Below are 18,186 nucleotides of genomic sequence, written 5' to 3' on the forward strand. Positions count from 1 at the left end.
TGGCCGACTCTGGGGTTGTGGTGCTCATCTCGCTTTATTGGCCGAGGGAGCCAGCGTACAGCTTCCGGGTCATGTGACCAGCATGACTAAGCCGCTTCTGGCGAACCAGAGCATGGAAACGCCGTTTACCTTCCCGCCAGAGCATTACCTATTTATCTACTTGCACTTTGACGTGCTTTCAAATTGCAAGGTTGGCAGGAGCAGGGACCGAGCAAGGGGAGCTCACCCCGTCGCGGGGATTCGAACCGCCGACCTTCTGATCGGCAAGTCCTAGGTTCTGTGGTTTAACCCAAAGCGTAGGATAGTCATCGGCAATTGCATGGTACAGCCACAAGAGGGAGACAGTGACTCATCTGACCAATGCTGTCACTTAAAGGGAGCTCGAATGGGGCATTTTAACAAGAAATTACATTTGATTGCATTCTTATGTGCTTGCTGCTTGTGTGCATGGCATTTCCAGCCAGTCAAGGAAGCACGGAGGCTGCAAATAAAAGCACCAAGTGCAAAGGAACTAAAACCACTATGGAAAGATGTGTGTTGAGTTCAAGCCGTCTAGTTTACAGAGATGCAGCTTGATACTTAAGGAAGTTCACGGGGGGGCATAAATATACTGGCTAATAAAGCCTCATGAATCTGACAGTGGAAGGAATTAATAAGGCCCAAATGGATGCCAATTAAAGTTGGTTAATTGAAAGTTCAAGACAAGGCACATTTCGAGCTGAAATAGCCACTGACACAGAGTGCCCAGGGGTGGTAAAAGTAAGTTCTCCATCACTTGCACTTTGAGGATAAAGAATGGACAGCCATCTATAAAGACATGAGGCTTTATCCAAACACAATTTAATGAGCTTGATTTACATACCGGGAGGGGGAAGGAATCCATTCAGCTGGACTGAAACACACTGCATTGTCCCAGCGGTCCCTTCTGACTTAAAGATTTGCGATTCTGTGCACTTGCCCTCATTTGCATTAATAACAATACTAATTAATAATGCTAATGAAAAGTGCCTCCTGTTTATGACAGGGAGCCCGAAGGAGGCCAGGGTGAGGTCTCTACTGCACACCAACAGAGAGCAAGTGCTCAGCATTCAGCTTCATTTACATTTAAAAAGGGACGACTCCGGGAGTGACTGATTCCATCGGCACAGACTCTGCTCTATTATTTATTTAGCTATTCTTTTACCAGTGACCCTATAATTTCAAGTTTCTCCTTTCTTGCATCATCACATAGATGCACAGTAGCAGACGGCACACAGGACTTTGAGAAGTCACACTTTCAGGACAAACAGGTTGCCCGGCTGAAACAGTGCCCGCCTTCCGGTGATGCCTGCTTGTAAGATCTGTGGGAGCAGGTAGAAATTCTACAGATGAAGGCAGCTTTCCCGCTGCTGCTGCCACAAACAAGCATATGCAGTGATGGAAATGCTACACCTGTTGAATGGTTGTCTGCCACTTATTACGCACTCTTCGGCCACAGCTATCAGAGCAGCTTACAAAGGCCGGCAGAGAAAATGAATATCAACATAAAACAGATTACAAGGGAGTAAGTTAAAAACACCAGCGTGACACTAGCTCTGTACACTCAAACACCTAAAACAGAGTATTTTTTAATTATTTTTTTTTTAAAAGAATCTATTTGAAAGCCAGTTTGCTGGGATGGTGGAGGGACTGAACATAGAATTTTACAGTTGGAAGGGACCAGGAGGGTCTAATAATAATAATAATAATAATAATAATAATAATAATAATAATAATTTTATTTATACCCCACCCTCCATGGCTAAGGGACGCAGGTGGCGCTGTGGGTAAAAGCCTCAGCGCCTAGGACTTGCCGATCGAAAGGTCGGCGGTTCGAATCCCTGCGGCGGGGTGCGCTCCCGTCGTTCGGTCCCAGCGCCTGCCAACCTAGCAGTTCGAAAGCACCCCTGGGTGCAAGTAGATAAATAGGGACCGCTTACTAGCGGGAAGGTAAACGGCGTTTCCGTGTGCGGCTCTGGCTCTGGCTCTGGCCAGAGCAGCGATGTCACACTGGCCACGTGACCCGGAAGTGTCTCCGGACAGCGCTGGCCCCCGGCCTCTTGAGTGAGATGGGCGCACCAACCCCAGAGTCTGGCAAGACTGGCCCGTACGGGCAGGGGTACCTTTACCTTTACCTTTACTCCATGGCTAGAGCCAGGCTCAGGGCGGCTAACATCAATAAAATTTCAGTAAAAACATAATAAAAGAAAAAGAAGAAAACAGGATAAAATACAGGTTAAAATACAATCTAGTGCAACCCCCTGCAATACAGGAATATTTTTGCCCAACTTGGCCTTGAACCCACAACCCCAAGATTAAGAGTGTCATGCTCTGCCGGCTGAGCTATCCTGTGAACAGTGACGGATGAAGCACAAGCCATCATTCATCCAGCCCCTCCCTCCTTTCCTTCCATCACCTAGTTTTCATATCTTATTTCAGGGGTGGGGAATCTCAGCCCCAAGGGACAAATCAGTCCTCCATTCCACTCTTCTTGGTGCTTGGGACTCTCCCCTAGGCCACGCCCCCTCTCCCCTAGGCCACGCCCCCTCTCCCCAGGCCACCCCCCCTCACCGTATCTGCTTCACACCTTCCTTGGATATTTTTGCCTGGCTAGAAGGAGTCCTTTGACTCTGAGAATGCCTCTAGCTTGCCTAGATGGAGGACAGAGGTGGGTATCTGAGTATGTGCAGAAGCCAGCCTACTGCAGAAAGGTGAGATTTATGTATGTTGCTCCACCTATGTTTGCCTCTGGCTCCGCCCACCTCTGACATGTGGCCCCTGGAAGGTTTCCCAGAAGGAAATGTGGCCCTCGAGCTGAAAAATGTTCCCCACCCCATTCTATTGCAATTGCACCTGCAACTCTGTCTAAGTGAATGCAACTGATGCATGCACACATTCCCCCTGCCTTCATTTCTTCTCCCTTTCCCTGTTTCCCCCTTGTCAAATTTTAAGCATAGATGATGCTCTATAGGTGGTGGTGGTCATAATAATACACAAGACCTTCTGCAACGTTCACATTCATAATTTTGAAAACAACTTGTGTGTTCTGTGTGTCATGTTACTTAATAACGCTGCCCATGGCAGGACAAACATCAACATTTGTAAACTGCCTTTCAGTCTCACCTGGCATTTCCCTTCCATATCTGGGATGGGGCGATTTGCAGAGCTTTACATAAGACATTCCTAGTCCAACCACATGATGTGCCTACACACTTCAGGGCACAAGATTTGGCACCAAAAACAGGTTTTTAAACCTTGGGAATATTGGCTTTCATTCCAGTTTTTGAAACAAAAGAAACAATATCCCTAACCCATGAGGTTCTCAAGACAGGTTTGAAAATAGTTTGGCAAGGCATAATGACATTTTAGAAGCAATGGGAAGGTTGCCCAGTGGCCTTCTCCTTCCCCATCACAGGTGTGAACTAGCATTGTCAGGTAGGGCTTAGCCTTCTCCTGGACATGCTCATTTTCTTTGTTCAGTTGGGGAACCAATTCCCAGTCCATCCCAGCGTGTAAGCCCAGACCCAGCGTCACCACTTCAAACAGTTGTGTGAATCTGACAGCTACTGGGCAATGATGGCAGGGCACATTCCTACAGGCAGGAAACTTGAGATTTGGAATGGTGCTTCTAACAGGAAGGAAGGAAACTGCAGAGTTTGACAGCTCACTAATTACTGTAACTGCAATACATTACTGAGGAATGCGTGGACTTTGCTCAATTAACCAAGATGGAAAAAGCATAGACATATTCAAGTACTTAATTCCTAGAAAGCACAGAGTGTTTAGAGACTGGATTCTGCAGACCACTTACCTGGACACTGAGGATGCCTGTTGCCATAGAAATAAGGACCCCTGCTTTGTTTGAAAGAATAATTGATCATATGCATTTGGTTCATGAAATCATCTGTATTGCATAGATAAAAAGACTAATCGTTTGAATGGGCCAGGAGCCAGCTATTCATGAATCCTCCCTTTGGTTTGGCAAATTAAAATAAAATGAAATAAAATACACAATCCCATCACATCTCAGTATGGCAGGAACATGATTTGCATTTTCTCTAAGACTGGGAAGGTATTTCCCTTTCCCCCTTCCTTTAAAGCAAAGATTAGGGAGTCTCTGGCCCTCCAGATATTGTTGGACTAAAACTCTCACCATCCCTGACCACTTACTAGGGTCTGAAGTTAGTACCAGGAATTCAATATTATATGGAGGGGCGAAGTCTCCTCCTCTCTGCTTTAAAGTTGCCACTGTGAGGCATCACATAAGCAGATGTGCAAATCTTATTCGGGTAGCTTGAGTCAAGAGCTTGTCTATTATCAGCAAATAGGCGCAGGTTTGAGAAAAGTTTTCTCGGTGTAATTGCTTGGGCTTGCCTACACAGTCATTCCTGAATATCAGTACAGCAAGTCTTTAGGGAAAAGGGCAAGCGGTTGTGTTTACCAACCTTTTCCAAGAGAGGGCGCTGGTTGGCCAATTTACAGTTCATATCAGCTGCATGCAGGAAACAACCGCTTAAATAAAACACGTCGAGAGTGACAGCGGGGAGCGCTGCCCGTATCGACATCCTCTAACCCGAAGACGATGCGGCAGCTTATCAGGACACTCCGCATCTTAATAACTAGTCATCATTGCACAGCCATCAGCAGTACCTTTATTCCAGGTCTGGCAATTGCATTCGTGGAACGGGCGCATCTTACGCCACTTAGGGGCTCGCCTATCTGGCAGTGAGTGGTGCAGGGAGATGCTCTCTGCAGCAGCGCATGGCCACTTAGTGCAAACACGTGCGCTATCCCGACAGGCTCGCCAGGGGGACTCGCTCCGATTGACTGCAGCTGGTTACTGACCGGACACCCGGTGGCAAACCCGGGTTTGCCTCCGTGCAAAGTGTGGAGTGGCTCTAAAACTCCGGTGTGGGGAAGCTCAAGCAAGCATGCACGCCAGCCAAATGCACACCTGGGCAGTGCATGCGCGCAAAATCCTGGGACGCCTGTGTGTGTACACACGCGCACACCTATGCACGCAGCCTAGATGAAATTAGAATAGGAACACGCCAGGATTTCCAGTGACACGCTGGAATCACGTATAAGAAAAGAAATTCCGGAGCTCAAGTTGACCGGAAGACTGCCCCCTGATCTCGGACAAGCGTGAAGGGCAGGCTGCCACGGGGTGAGAGGATTGCCCTTTGTACGTGCTCAGAAGCACTTTCGTTTTCATCGGACCTCGGTTGAGAAGCTTGGGATTTGAAACCCGGCAGGAAGTGTCCTACTATTCACCCTTAACTCGGGTCTTATTCCCACGTGTAGAGTGTTGCAGCCCTAACTGAAAGTTCTAATTCTTATGGAACTTAGGTGGGGTTTCTTCTGACTGAAGGCGCATAGGATCTGGGTTTCACTAGGGAATAGATCCCTGCTGCAGTCGCATCCTATGCATGCTGACTCGGAAGGAAGTTCTACTGAGTTCAAGGGGACTTCTTCCCTTGTGCGCGCATAAGATGGTCACTTGCAACTGCAATCCTATACAAGTGAATACGAGATCCGTGGGATTTCTTGAGTAAGCGTGCAGAGGACACCCACCCCTTTCAAATTCATCCTGCTACTAAAGGCACGTCAGGAGGGCTATGCACGATAATGAAGGTCCGGTGGCGAGGGGTGCACACAAGAGTCCCGGGCAGGAAACCAGCAAATCCCACATGCGCCCCAGTAGATGCTCGCACGCGTCCGTCTGAACCTGGAAAACGCTCCGGTTCGCCAGAAACATGTCTGGGAGATTGGTGCGTCTCGTCGACGCGAGTTTGGGGGCAGAGCCAGACGGGCGAACTCAAGATTCCTAGCATGAGACACAGACCCACTGTCCTCTGACACCCTGAGAGACGCAAGCATGTCTGAACGAGCAACTACGCGCTAGGATCGCCCCGAGTTTCTGCATGGACACTCGTTGGGATGTGGGCTCCCTTCTCCCGCTTTCTAACAGGGCTCAGACGAGGAACATCCTCTCCACACACCCCGGCCCTCAACAATCCTTGCCCCGCCACAGCTGGGAACAGCCCCATCCCCCGTCCCGCCCCACTGGCCGGATGCTAAAAAGCCCAGCCCTGGTGCATTCACATCACAAGCCCCTGCTGCACATACAGAACCGGACGGGACTTTCTCCCAGGTCGGTGCCTATAGTAGGATCGTTGCCCGAAGCTGAACCCGCTCCCCACGCCGCAAAACCAGCCGCGAGGAAAGAAGCGTGCCCGTGAGCATGCACAGAGTGCCCACGCGTGAGGGGGGATCACAAACGGCGTTCACACGTTCATTTGGGCTAAGGGGGTGATAAGAGCTTCACGTGGGTGGGGAGAGGAAAGCAAAGCCCCGGGTCTCAATCTCTCTCCCACCTGCGCCCTCCTCCCTCCCCGTATCTCATGTTGGCTCCCCACCCGCATCCCAGAGGTGGGTGGATGGGGGAAGCAGCAGCTTTCGGGCCGGTCCCCTCCCGGGCCCCGCCGCCCCTCACCGTTGAGGCTGGTCAGGTTGCCCAGGTCGAGGAGGCTGGGGCTGAGCGCGGCCAGAGCCGAGGAGTTGAGGCCAAGGAGTAGCTCGGACGAGTTGGCCAGGGCGTCGCCGGCCGCCAGCGAGTCGGCGAAGAGGTTCATCTGCAGCAGCGTCTTGAGCAGGTAGCGCAGCATCCTGGCCGCCGCCGCCGCCGCTCCAGCGCTCCGCCGCGTGTGCTGGCATCCGAGCGCACAAGCATCCAGAGCCTCGCCGCTGCTGCCTCTGCGGCGCCGCCGCTGCTGCTCTGCCGCGCTGCTCGCTCTGGTCCCCCTCCTTCTCCTCCTCCTCCTGCCTGCCTTGCCGAGGCTGGGCCGGGCTGGCCGCTCCCCCGGGGGCCGGGCAGGCGGAAAGCAGGTGCCGCCACCAATAAATGTTTAATTATTGGATTAATAACCCTCCCTGGAGACGCAGCGCGCTGCCTCCCTCCCTCCTTCCCTCCCTCGGTCGGGAAGAAGGCAGAGGAGGTGGGAAGAGAGAGGAGAGGAGCCTTGCCAAGGGGCAGAGGAGGAGAGCGCGGTGCAGTGGTTAGAGGGCTGGGGGTTCAAGTCCCCACTTAGCCACGAAGCTTCCTGGGTGACCTTGGCCTAGTCCCCGTCTCTCAGTCGGACCCACCTTGCATGGTTGTCGTGCGGAGGAAATGGGAAAGGGTAGAAATCGAATGATAAATCAATATGTGGTTGCAGCTGGCCTCTCGAGAAAGGAATCCGGGCAAGTTTGGAACCCTCTCCGCCTGCACTGCTACTCTTTCACCTGCATACACTTTCCTTGACAATGCAGAAGTCAAGGAGAAGGGGGGGGCTTTGAGTGTGGGGGTAGGAAGGGGAAATAGGTAAAAGGTGGCTGCCTGGTCAGGGGGGTGCAGTTGTTCTTCCTAAATCAAGTAAAGAAATAAAAATACTTAACTGACCAATTGCGTTGCAGGTGACTCAGTTCTGCCCCTCCCCAAAATCCTGGCCCCCTAAAATAAATACTGCCTATGCCCATATGCCTGCCACCAGGACCATGCTGGGGTCTGGGACTGTGCTGACTTGGGGGGGGGGCGATAGTTGCTGATGTGGGGGGTGAAAGGAAAGAGACAGTGATAGAGCACGTGCTCTGTAATACAAAAAGTTTCCAAGTTCAATTCCTGGCATCTCCAGTTTTAACAGGACCCGGGAATGGGTGATGCTCTGCCAGTAAACCTAGACCAAGTGTCATCTCAATGTGGGCAATAGCACCCCAATAGTTAAAGCTATGGTTTTCCCAGTAGTGATGTATGGAAGTGAGAGCTGGACCATAAAGAAGGCTGATCACCAAAGAATTGATGCTTTTGAATTATGGTGCTGGAGGAGACTCTTGAGAGTCCCATGGAGTGCAAGAAGATCAAACCTCTCCATTCTGAACGAAATCAGTCCTGAGTGCTCACTGGAAAGACAGATCGTGAAGCTGAGGCTCCAATATTTGGCCACCTCATGAGAAGCGAAGACTCTCTGGAAAAGACCCTGATGTTGGGAAAGATGGAGGGCACAAGGAGAAGGGGACGACAGAGGACAAGATGGTTGGACAGTGTTCTCAAAGCTACCAGCATGAGTTTGACCAAACTGCGGGAGGCAGTGGAAGACAGGAGTGCCTGGCGTGCTCTGTTCCAGGGGGTCACAAAGAGTCGAACACGACTAAACGACTAAACAACAACCACAACAAGTCTGACCCAGCAGAAAAGGCATCTTCCTACATTCCTAAACTTTCCATCAATTCCAAAGTCAGACCATTAGACCGTCTGGCTCAGTACAGTCCACACTCACTGGCAAGAGCTCTCTGGGATTTCAGGCAGGGGACATTGTGGTGCAGTGGTTAGAGACCTCGGAAACTAGGGTTCAAATCTCCCCTTGGCCACACGAACCTCCCTGGGTGACCTTGGGCCATTCACTGCTTTTCAGACTAACCCACCGGACAGGGTAGGTTAAATGAGGAGGGGGAGAGCCCGTACACTGCCTTGAGCTTCTTGGAGAAAAAGGTGGGGTATAAATGCAATAAAAATAATAAGGAAGTTAATTCCCAGCTCTTGCAGGAGGTTGAACAATGAAAGGTAGAAGCTCTGCTACTAAGCTACCATCTCCCCAAAGCTTCCAGGGGAGGTTGCTTCCAATTGACAGTCTGCTCTTAAGCTCAGCAGCCTTGAGCCAAGTAATCTGTTTTGGGAAGATGTCCCTGGGCCTGAAATGTGCTTATTCCAAACCTGAAAGCCTCGCATCTCGATCCCAGGTGCCTAGGCATTCCTCAGAGCCTGCTCATAGAAATATTGAGCGTGCAGGCAAAACCCTGCCTTCCTCCCGCCAGCCATGTGCATCACTTGGCGGCTGTGTGTGCAAGAGTCAGCGTTTTGAGTGACACTCCATCGTAAATGTCACTTCTGCTGTGTTTGCCTGCATTGCTGTGAATGGCAGCGAGCCTGCAAAGGCTCTGCCCAGCCATGGGGAAAAGAGCCAGCAGAATGCAGCAGGAGTTTTCAATCAGCGGCCGTACAGCAGATAATAATTGTTATTCATTGTTTAATGACATGGGCACACAGGAATGTAGGAAGCTGCTGTATGCTGAATCCATCTGTTCCACCTAGTGCAGTGCTGCCTGCACCAACTGGCAGCAACTCTCCATGGTTCCAGGCAGGGGTCTCTCCCATTCCTACTGGGAGATGCCACTGGGTATTGAACCTTGGGACCTTATGAATGCAAAGTGGGTGCTCTGCCACTGAGCTACAATGACCCTTGCCATTGTGTACATGGCAATAAGTAGCACAAGCAAAAAGACAGACCATTCCTCTGAGGTGTATAATAATCTACATTTAGATGGGGCAGGGAGAGAAAGACAACAGGGCAAGGGGAGAGCGAGGCAATGGCGGAAGAGGTGAATGCAAGCAACCAACATTAAGTGCTTCACGGAAGAAGCAGGCTCTGGACATGAGTTTGGAGGGTGGGAGAAAGGAGAGGCAGGCAAGTGTTGTAGGAGGTTTATGTAAACAGACTCAGAGCCAGTGGTGCCCAGGGGCCTACTCAGCAGAATGATCAGGAGGGGTCCCAAAAGGAGCAGGAAGTGAAGAAATACAAGTTACCAACAAAAGAATGTGCTTGTGTGTCAGTCTAGAATCTACAATTGGCACACTGAACCACTGCTGTAAGAACTAAGGAAAGGACACTCTGTATGTGCTCAGAGGCACTCCTTCCTGTACCCTTGCATCTCAAGGTAGGGCTGAAATCATGGAGAGCTGCTGCCATTCACCATACACTAAGCTGTATGGACTGTTGATTGGACCTATGTGTCAGTTTGCATTTCTTGGCACAGAAAGTATTGATCTGATGTGTAGAGATCTTTCCTGTTCTACTTAATTCAAGAGGCTTCTGGAAGCTTATCTGTGTGAAAGAAACAAGAAGAAGGCTCATGATATTTGAGTTATACCTTGTGAATTGTGTTATACTATTTGTGGTTTGTACGAGTCCACTGTTTTATTTGATTTGTTTGTTGTGTTGTGTTTCATGATGGGTGTAAAGCCGAATAAACATTTTGAACATCCTTGAACATCCTTCAGAGAAGCTGAGTGCAGCTGGCTTAAACAGGTTCTCCTATCTGTTACCTTTCAGTCAAGGTCATGCTGACTATAAAAATAGGGCCAGAAGGAGCCTGGGTTTCACTTTCTCTTTCTATCTCTTTTCCTTCTGGTGTGGTGTGCTGTACATAGATAGTTTAAGGTTTAGACTTATTATAAGTTATTGTAAGTTTAAGCTAAGTCTGATGTAACTGGACTTCTTATGAACAGGGCCAGTCCTGAATGTATTGGATTTGTAACCATTATGCTCATTTGCCTTCAGTAGCAGTAAAGCTCTGCTGGATGAAATACAATTGCCTCTGGTCTATTTTTGGGAATCCTACAACATGTTTAAGTTGTTGCTCTACTAACTATACGTCAGAGTTCTGTTCTGGATCAATATTGAATGGAATTCCATGTCACTATGTACAAACGCCGGCTCCCTCAGCCAGTAAAGCGAGATGAGCGCACAACCCCAGAGTCGTTCGCGACTGGACTGAACTGTCAGGGGTCCTTTACCTTTTTTTTATGTCCCTAATACAGTGAATAGGGTTTGAGGAGGTCCTGGGAAAAGGGCCCACTGGTAATCCTCTGGCAGGCTTAACTTCACTCTGAGTAGTACGATACTGTTTTCAAAGTGGGGGCCAAGACCGGCATCAGTGATGGGCCCTGCTGGGGCCTGGGCAGCTGCCCAAGGATGCTCTTTGCCATGGGTAGGCAAACTAAGGCCCGGGGGCTGGATCCGGCCCAATCACCTTCTAAATCCGGCCTGCAGACGGTCTGGGAATCAGCATGTTTTTACATGAGTAGAATGTGTGCTTTTATTTAAAATGCATCTCTGGGTTATTTGTGGGGTATAGGAATTTGTTCATTCCTCCCCCCCCCAAAAAAATATAGTTCGGCCCCCCGCAAGGTCTGAGGGACAGTGGACCGGCCCCCTGCTGAAAAAGTTTGCTGACCCCTGCTCTTTGCTGATGCCAGCACTCACAATGAGTACTGACCTGCAGAACAAATCAGACTCAGAATCTGACTATTTCAAATGTCCAAAATCATTCTCTCCCCATAAAAACTAGAGTGTTCACACGTTACATTTGATGAGTGTGCAATCTGCACCCCTGTGCAAACAAATAGCTGAGCTGTATATTGATACGATTGTTCACAAGTAGCATTCAACAGGAGCACAGTCTACACGCCTAGCAGGTACACAGCAGCTTTAGGGGCAGGAACAGGGGCATAGATGCTTGTGTGAAAGGACTGCGAGCTTATTTTTTGTACTGAAAATGAGATGTGCTCTGGGTGCCCTGATCTTTACTTCTGCCCCTGACACACTGGAAGGCAGGGAGTAGTTGGTGGAGACAGAGCCAATGGAAGGCAAGAGGAAATACAACATAGTTTTGTCCTCATTTTCTTTCTGCCAAGTTCTGCAGGAACAAGTGTGAGACCAAGGAGGAGGAAGGTGATAGGAAGTCCTACTCCCTGGATTGGTTGTAAAGAAGAAGGCCGGCAGGTGGGGGTGGCTGAGGGCACAATGAGGTTGGTGGGGCAGTGCCCCTTTTGCCTGAAGAGACCAACCTCCACTGCCTGAAATAAGAAACCATTGCACCAAGCCTGGGGAAAGAATCCATAGCATGGGAAACATTGTCAGGCCCTGCCTGACAAACACAAGATGGAAAGTCAATTCTTCCTCCGTTGGTCCATGTTTACACAACTTTGCTGCAAAGTGAGCCTTATTCTAACAGAGACTGGCAAAGCATGGAAGCTGTTCCTTTATCCATCATAAATCAATCAGTTAATGTGCTTTTGCCATCAGGCAGGCAAGAATAAATCTCCTTCGGCCTTTCTCCTTATTTTAAAGCAACTCTGTGGGCTGAATTCTGAAAGCTTGATTACACATTTTGAATGCTAACGATCTCCCTGTCCTGGAATTCGAAATGGGGACATTTGGTGGGAAAGGCGGATGGGGAGGGGGAGGACAAACTGCAAAGCCTGGGACTGAATCTGAAGAAGGTACATTGTCTGTGGTGACAACATCAGAAGACAAGCTTTAACCTCAGTTCCTGCCCTGTTGCAGAGGAAGTAACATAAGACTTTTCAGGTGTTCCAGAACACCCTCTGTGAAGCGGTGGTTGTTATTGTAGGCCTCACCAGGTGGCGCTCTTGCACACATCCTTACCTTGGCACAAGAGGAAAAGCCACAAGCATTTTGGGGGAAAGCTTTGTGAGGAGGGTCCCAAGATTTGGGGTTTAATCCAGCAATGCCAAGAGTTCTTTAGATGCCCCTATTCCCCTCAGAGCAGCAATTCTCGGAATGGCTTTACATAGAGTTGCCATATTCCCCAAAGTGAAAATCCGGGCAAAGTTGTGGAGATTGGTTTTTTTGCTTAATATTGTTGAAATATACAACCTCCCTTGCCTCCATTTTGCCAATTTTATAAAAATCTGCCCAGATGCCATTTTCCGGGTGAATTCCTAGACGTGTCCGGGAAAACCCAAACGTATGGCAACCATACTTTACAGTCAATCTGCCAGGGAACTCTGAGAATTGTAGCTCTGTGGGGGGAATATATGGTCCCTAGCAATGCCCTTAGCAGCACCCTTGGCAAACTACAGGTTTGTCACAGTGCAGAGAAATGCAGCTTGTCATCAAATCAGAAACCAGAGGCAGTTTGAGCAAAAGCTTCACATGAAAGGCTCTGTTATTCACCTATATTTCTTCTTCTTTCCATTCTATCACAAATATGTTTTTCACAGAATAATAGAATAACCCCTTGCAATGCAGGTATCTCAACTAAAGCATCCGTAACAGATGACCATCCAACCTCTGCTTCAAAACAAGCTCTTACTGTCAGAAAGTTCTTCCTGAATGCTGAGTTGCTCCAGCCACTTAATCATTTTGGTTGCTCTTTTTCTGAGCCTTTCCCAACTCTGCAATATCTTTCTGGAGGTGAAGTGAGACGTTTGCACAGGTCTACCTAGCTGAGCTCCTTGGCGGTCACACTGGCATTGTCCTGGCATGGAAGCTTGTGAACAAAGGCTGGCATATGAAATTTGGCATGGATGAATTCAGGCTTGGTGGGGCTGTGATACAGAACAGGGCCATATCAGTGAAGATTGCTATCAGAACAACAGTCAATCCATGTCTACTCAGAAGGAAGTCCTACTGAGTCCAATGAGGCTTGCTCCCAGGTAAGTATAATTTTGCAGTCTAAATGTATTTATATATTTAGAAGATGTATAGCTTGCTTTTCTCATAAAGGCAGCTTATCAATAAACACAATCCTAATAAGAAAACTTTGGAACTCATATTTCTGTTGGTGCTTCATTTTCATCAAAATTCTATATATCGAAAGAAAGAGGGGGATTTGCCCTGCCAGACTTGAGGTTATATTACGAATCTGCAGCCTTCTGCTGGCTGAAAGATTGGATCTTACTGGAAAACACTGATGTCCTAGATCTGGAAGGGTTCGACAATGCTTTTGGGTGGCATGCATATTTGTGGTATGACAAGGTTAAAGTGCACAAATTGTTTAAAAACCACATTGTCAGAAGAGCAATTTTGATGGTCTGGACAAAATATAAAGACTTATTGGAGAGTAAGACTCCGAGGTGGCTCTCACCGGTGGAGGCCAAGGCACGTAAGAGACTTAACATGGAGGCCAATTGGCCTAAATATGGGGAAATAATTGAAAAAATTGGAGACAATTGGAGGTTGCAGAGCTTGGAAAAACTAAAAAACAAGGTGCGAGATTGGTTGCACTACGCACAAATTCAGGAGGTTTTGAAAGTGGACAAGAAGGTTGGATTCCAGGTGGAAAAATCGAAACTAGAGACAGAACTGTTAGAGCCAAAAAATAAACTACTTTCGAGAATGTATAACTTGCTGCTTAAATGGAATACTCAGGATGAGACAGTCAAATCTGCCATGATAAAATGGACGCAGGATTTGGGGCATAACATTATGTTTGAAGACTGGGAAAGGTTATGGAACACCGGAATGAAATTTACGGCATGTAGTGCCTTGAAGGAAAACATTATGAAAATGATATACCGGTGGTACATGACCCCAGTCAAGCTTGCTAAGATATATCACCTGTCTGACAATAAATGTTGGAAATGTAAAGAGGCGGAAGGGACATTCTTTCACCTCTGGTGGACTTGCCCGAAAGTGAAGGCCTTTTGGGAGATGATCCATAATGAACTAAAAAAGGTACTTAGATTTACCTTACCTAAGAAACCGGAGGCCTTTCTTCTGGGCATGGTGGACCAGAGAGTGTTTAAGAAAGATAGAACTTTTTTTATGTATGCCACTACAGCAGCAAGGATCCTGATTGCAAAGCATTGGAAGACACAAGATCTACCCACGCTGGAGGAATGGCACACGCAGTTGATGGACTACATGGAACTGGCCGAAATGACTGGCAGAATCCGAGACTTGGGAGAAGAAACAATTGAGGAGGACTGGAAAAAATTTAAGGACTATTTGAAAAAACATTATAAGCTGTACGAATGTTAAAAAATGCACCCTTTAGGAAACTCTAGCTTCAGCAATGGTAAATTAATGAGATGGAAATTAAGGCACAAGAAGTCAGAGGTAGAATAACGAAATAACTTTATTGTGTTTAAACGAAAATGTATAAGATTTGGGTTATAACATCTTTGAAATTAGGTAACATGATAAAATGAAGGATACAATAAGTATTGAAACAAGTTAACAAATTGCTGATGTTCTGTACCACAGAGAATGCAGGGTTTGGGGCAGAAATTGTTGGGTCAAGTTATATATTTTTTAAAATAATATTTATTCAAGTTTTAAAGGTTACAAAAGGAAAAAAGAAAAAAAAACACACCAAATTAAGCGAAAAAAACAAGACAATACATCATAATAAGTAAAAACAAACAAACAAAAAACAGAAAAATACAAACAATTAAAAAACAAATCAAACCTTCCCATAACTTATCTTTCATTTGCTTGTTTCCTTGACCTCCTCACACCTCCCTTTTTTGTATTCTAGTTCAGTTAGATATTTCAGCAAATCCTTTCCATCTTTGTTTTTATCCTAATAATATATCTTAATATACTGTAATTTTACATTGTCTTCTTTCACCAATTAACAATCCATTTTTACTTAATCCTTTATAACATTTCTTGACCCCCCAAAGCAGAAAAATTGTTGGGTCAAGTTAGCCAGATTTTGTATGCTCTTGGTGGGTTCTTGTTGTCGTCTTGTTGGGATGTGTATGTGATAAAGGGAAGCCGTACTGGGGTGAAGGCATCCTCTTCTACATCAACAGTGAAATCCTATAAACAGGTATAGGATTGCACTTGTTGATGTTTCCTTCTTTTTATGTGTATATGTGAATCTGTCTTAGGGATGCTTCATTGAGCAGCAGTTTGGCTAGATGACCTCAGAGATATCTTCCAAGCCAATGATTTCATAAATGCTCATGGATTCCTTTCTGGCTGCAGAGTTTCTGGAAGGGAGCAGCCTAGAATTGCATCAGCTCATTTACTTACCTGTGATTCAAGCCAAAATATGAAACTAACCTGCAAAATTCTAATTTAATTATGCTGGATACAAAGGCTCTCAACCACTGATTTAATACTCTGAACTCATTCATTATAGTCACTTCACATTAGTTACCAGAAGCACAGGAACATCTACTTCATTTGTAGCAATGGCAATAACAGGTCACTGTTAAGATGCTGTTCAAATTCCTTCTTAGCCAGGAGAGCAATTGTTTGGCATTCTTTATTAGGACTCTACACTCCTCAATTCAAGGGTTATTAGAAGGAGGAGAATGCTATATCAACATACATCAACCTCCAAGGACCAAGCCTGAAATGATGGCACATATCTCCTGAAGGATTATGGATTGCAGAGGTAGTGGAGAATTGCCTTGGGCATTCTGTACATTTGCAGAAAGAATCAGTTATAAACACACTTCCAGACCAGACCCTCCAGCTGCAGAAACACAAGTGGATTCATTAGGGTGCTTTGTGGATACAACCACTGATTAGGGGTTTGTTTTGTGATGTGTGGTCAAATTCATGAGGGAACTGGTTGTCTACTCAACCTTTTCCAGGAGAAGAACCATAATAAGTAATATATTCAACCATATTTTCATTTTGGAAATGTACTTGGGCAATGGAGGGAAAAACACACAATATTAATATAACTTTCCCATATACAGTCGTACCTCAGAAGTCGAATGGGATCCATTCCGGAAGTCCGTTTGACTTCCAAAACATTCAGAAACCAAGGTGCAGCTTCTGATTGGCTGCAGGAAGCTCCTTCAGCCAATCGGAAGCCACGTCGGACATTTGGGTTCCAAAGAACATTCGCAAACCGGAACACTCACTTCTGGGTTTGCGGCATTCGGGAGCCAAAAAGTTTGACTCGCAAGGCATTTGGGATCCAAGGTACAACTGTAGTGCGCAATTTAAAAACATGGGAAGAATGATCCTGAATAGGAAAGATGCTCATTCAGAGGGGAAGGAAAAGGAGAATTACCCAAAAAATCCTCTGCAATGAGGGATCGGTGACCTGTGGACCTCTGGAGGCAGCTGAAACAAAATTTTCTTCATCTCTGAACATTGGCGTTGGTAGCTGGAGCTGATGGGATTTGGAGTCCAAAAACATATAAAGAGCCACAAGCTCCCCACCCCAGCTCTGCAGGGTAGGAATTTATTTAACTCTCCCAAGCCACTATCTGGGCCCAGCAGAAATAATAAGAATAATAAAACCCAAATAGTCACTTTTCAGTATTCAGAGGGGTACTGGTTGCTGTCCTGAGCAGCCAGAGGTGAATAGTACAATCAGATTAGATACCTTGGGTAGCAACTATAGCTCAGTGGTACAGTACAAGCTTTACTTGCAAAAAAAAAACCTCAGATACAAACCCAGGCATTCCCCCCACCTTTTAAAAAAAGGATCTGGTAGCAAGTGATGGGAAAGACCTCTCTCTGTTAGAAACTGAGGAGGATGGCTGCAAGACAATACTGGGCTTGAAGGACAAGCAATCTGACTTTGTTATAAGTAGCTTCCCATGTTTCACAGGTCAGGTTGCAGAGCCAGCAGGTATCACAGTCCAAGACAGGCCAGAGGTCAAGTTGCAAAGGTAGCAACTAAAGCAGAGGAAGGGAAGCTTTTTCAACCCAAGGGCTACATACCCTTCTGGGCATCCTTCTGAGGGCCAGATGCCAGTGGTTGGAGGGGCCAGAGGCCAAAGAGGGCAGGGCAATGAATGCAAATGTTAACTTTGTATAATAGGCTAGTTTCTATGTAAACACATAGCATTCCATTCAAACAAGGAAAAGGCATGATCAGAGATGCTCACTGGTGAGGGGTGTGGCCTGGGAAGAAGTATAAAGGCCAGGTAGAGAGGCTTAGAGGATCATTTTGGGCTGGAGATTCCCCAGCCTTGAATTAAAGGATCAATGTCTAGAAACTGGGAGCATAGTCCAAGACAGCATGCAGCTCATTAGGTGACTTCGGGCCAGTCGCTCTTTCTCAGCCTAACCTACTTTACAGAGTTGTTGTGAGGCTTATTAGGGAAAGGGGTGAAAACAAATATGCCACGTTTAGCTGTTTGGAGGAAAGGTGGGATATATTTTTGCTGACATCCATCTGTCTCAAGAGACAATGGAGTGAGCCTCTGGGATGAAGTCAAACTGCTGGGCAATCACAAGTTGTGCTTTGGTTGCAGAGACTGATAACTCATAACTGACACCTCCTGTGTTGTTTTTGATGCATTGGCAGCACTGCAGTGACCTCCCTGGGGCACAAGCCTGGGCAGCGCGTATGGAGGTCCTGCAATGCCTAGACAATACCCCACTCTCAGCCTCACTGATGCACTCCAAAGGAAAGCAGAGCAATACATTTGGCACTAGCTTGGCTGCAAGAATGAGGTATACAAGACATCATCCAACTGTCTTGGAGATTCCACTCTGGACTGGTGTAGGGTTTGCTCCTTAGCCTTTTCTTCTCCTGAAGATGTACTGCAAGGCAGAGGGTAGATTTTTCCTTGGGATTTGCTCTCAAAGGTTTTTTCATGAGTACAGCTGCAAGGCAGTGCGG

At 47.0% G+C, this 18,186-nt stretch overlaps 1 protein-coding gene across 7 annotated transcripts in view; it reads right to left on the minus strand.

Moving 5' to 3' along the window:
- Nucleotides 1-6,701, minus strand: part of ROBO3 (roundabout guidance receptor 3) — a 329,951-nt gene extending 323,250 nt beyond the window's left edge. For all 7 annotated transcript variants that reach the window (XM_083713429.1, XM_083713427.1, XM_083713428.1 and 4 more), the window contains exon 1: nt 6,515-6,701. In XM_083713429.1, coding sequence (XP_083569555.1) covers nt 6,515-6,686 — 172 coding nt within the window. In that variant the 5' untranslated portion in view covers nt 6,687-6,701. The remainder of the gene's footprint in view (nt 1-6,514) is intronic.
- Nucleotides 6,702-18,186: the final 11,485 nt, after the last annotated feature.

Source organism: Podarcis gaigeae, assembly GCF_964106915.1.
Source record: "Podarcis gaigeae genome assembly, chromosome: 15".
Classification (NCBI taxonomy): Eukaryota; Metazoa; Chordata; class Lepidosauria; order Squamata; family Lacertidae; genus Podarcis; species Podarcis gaigeae.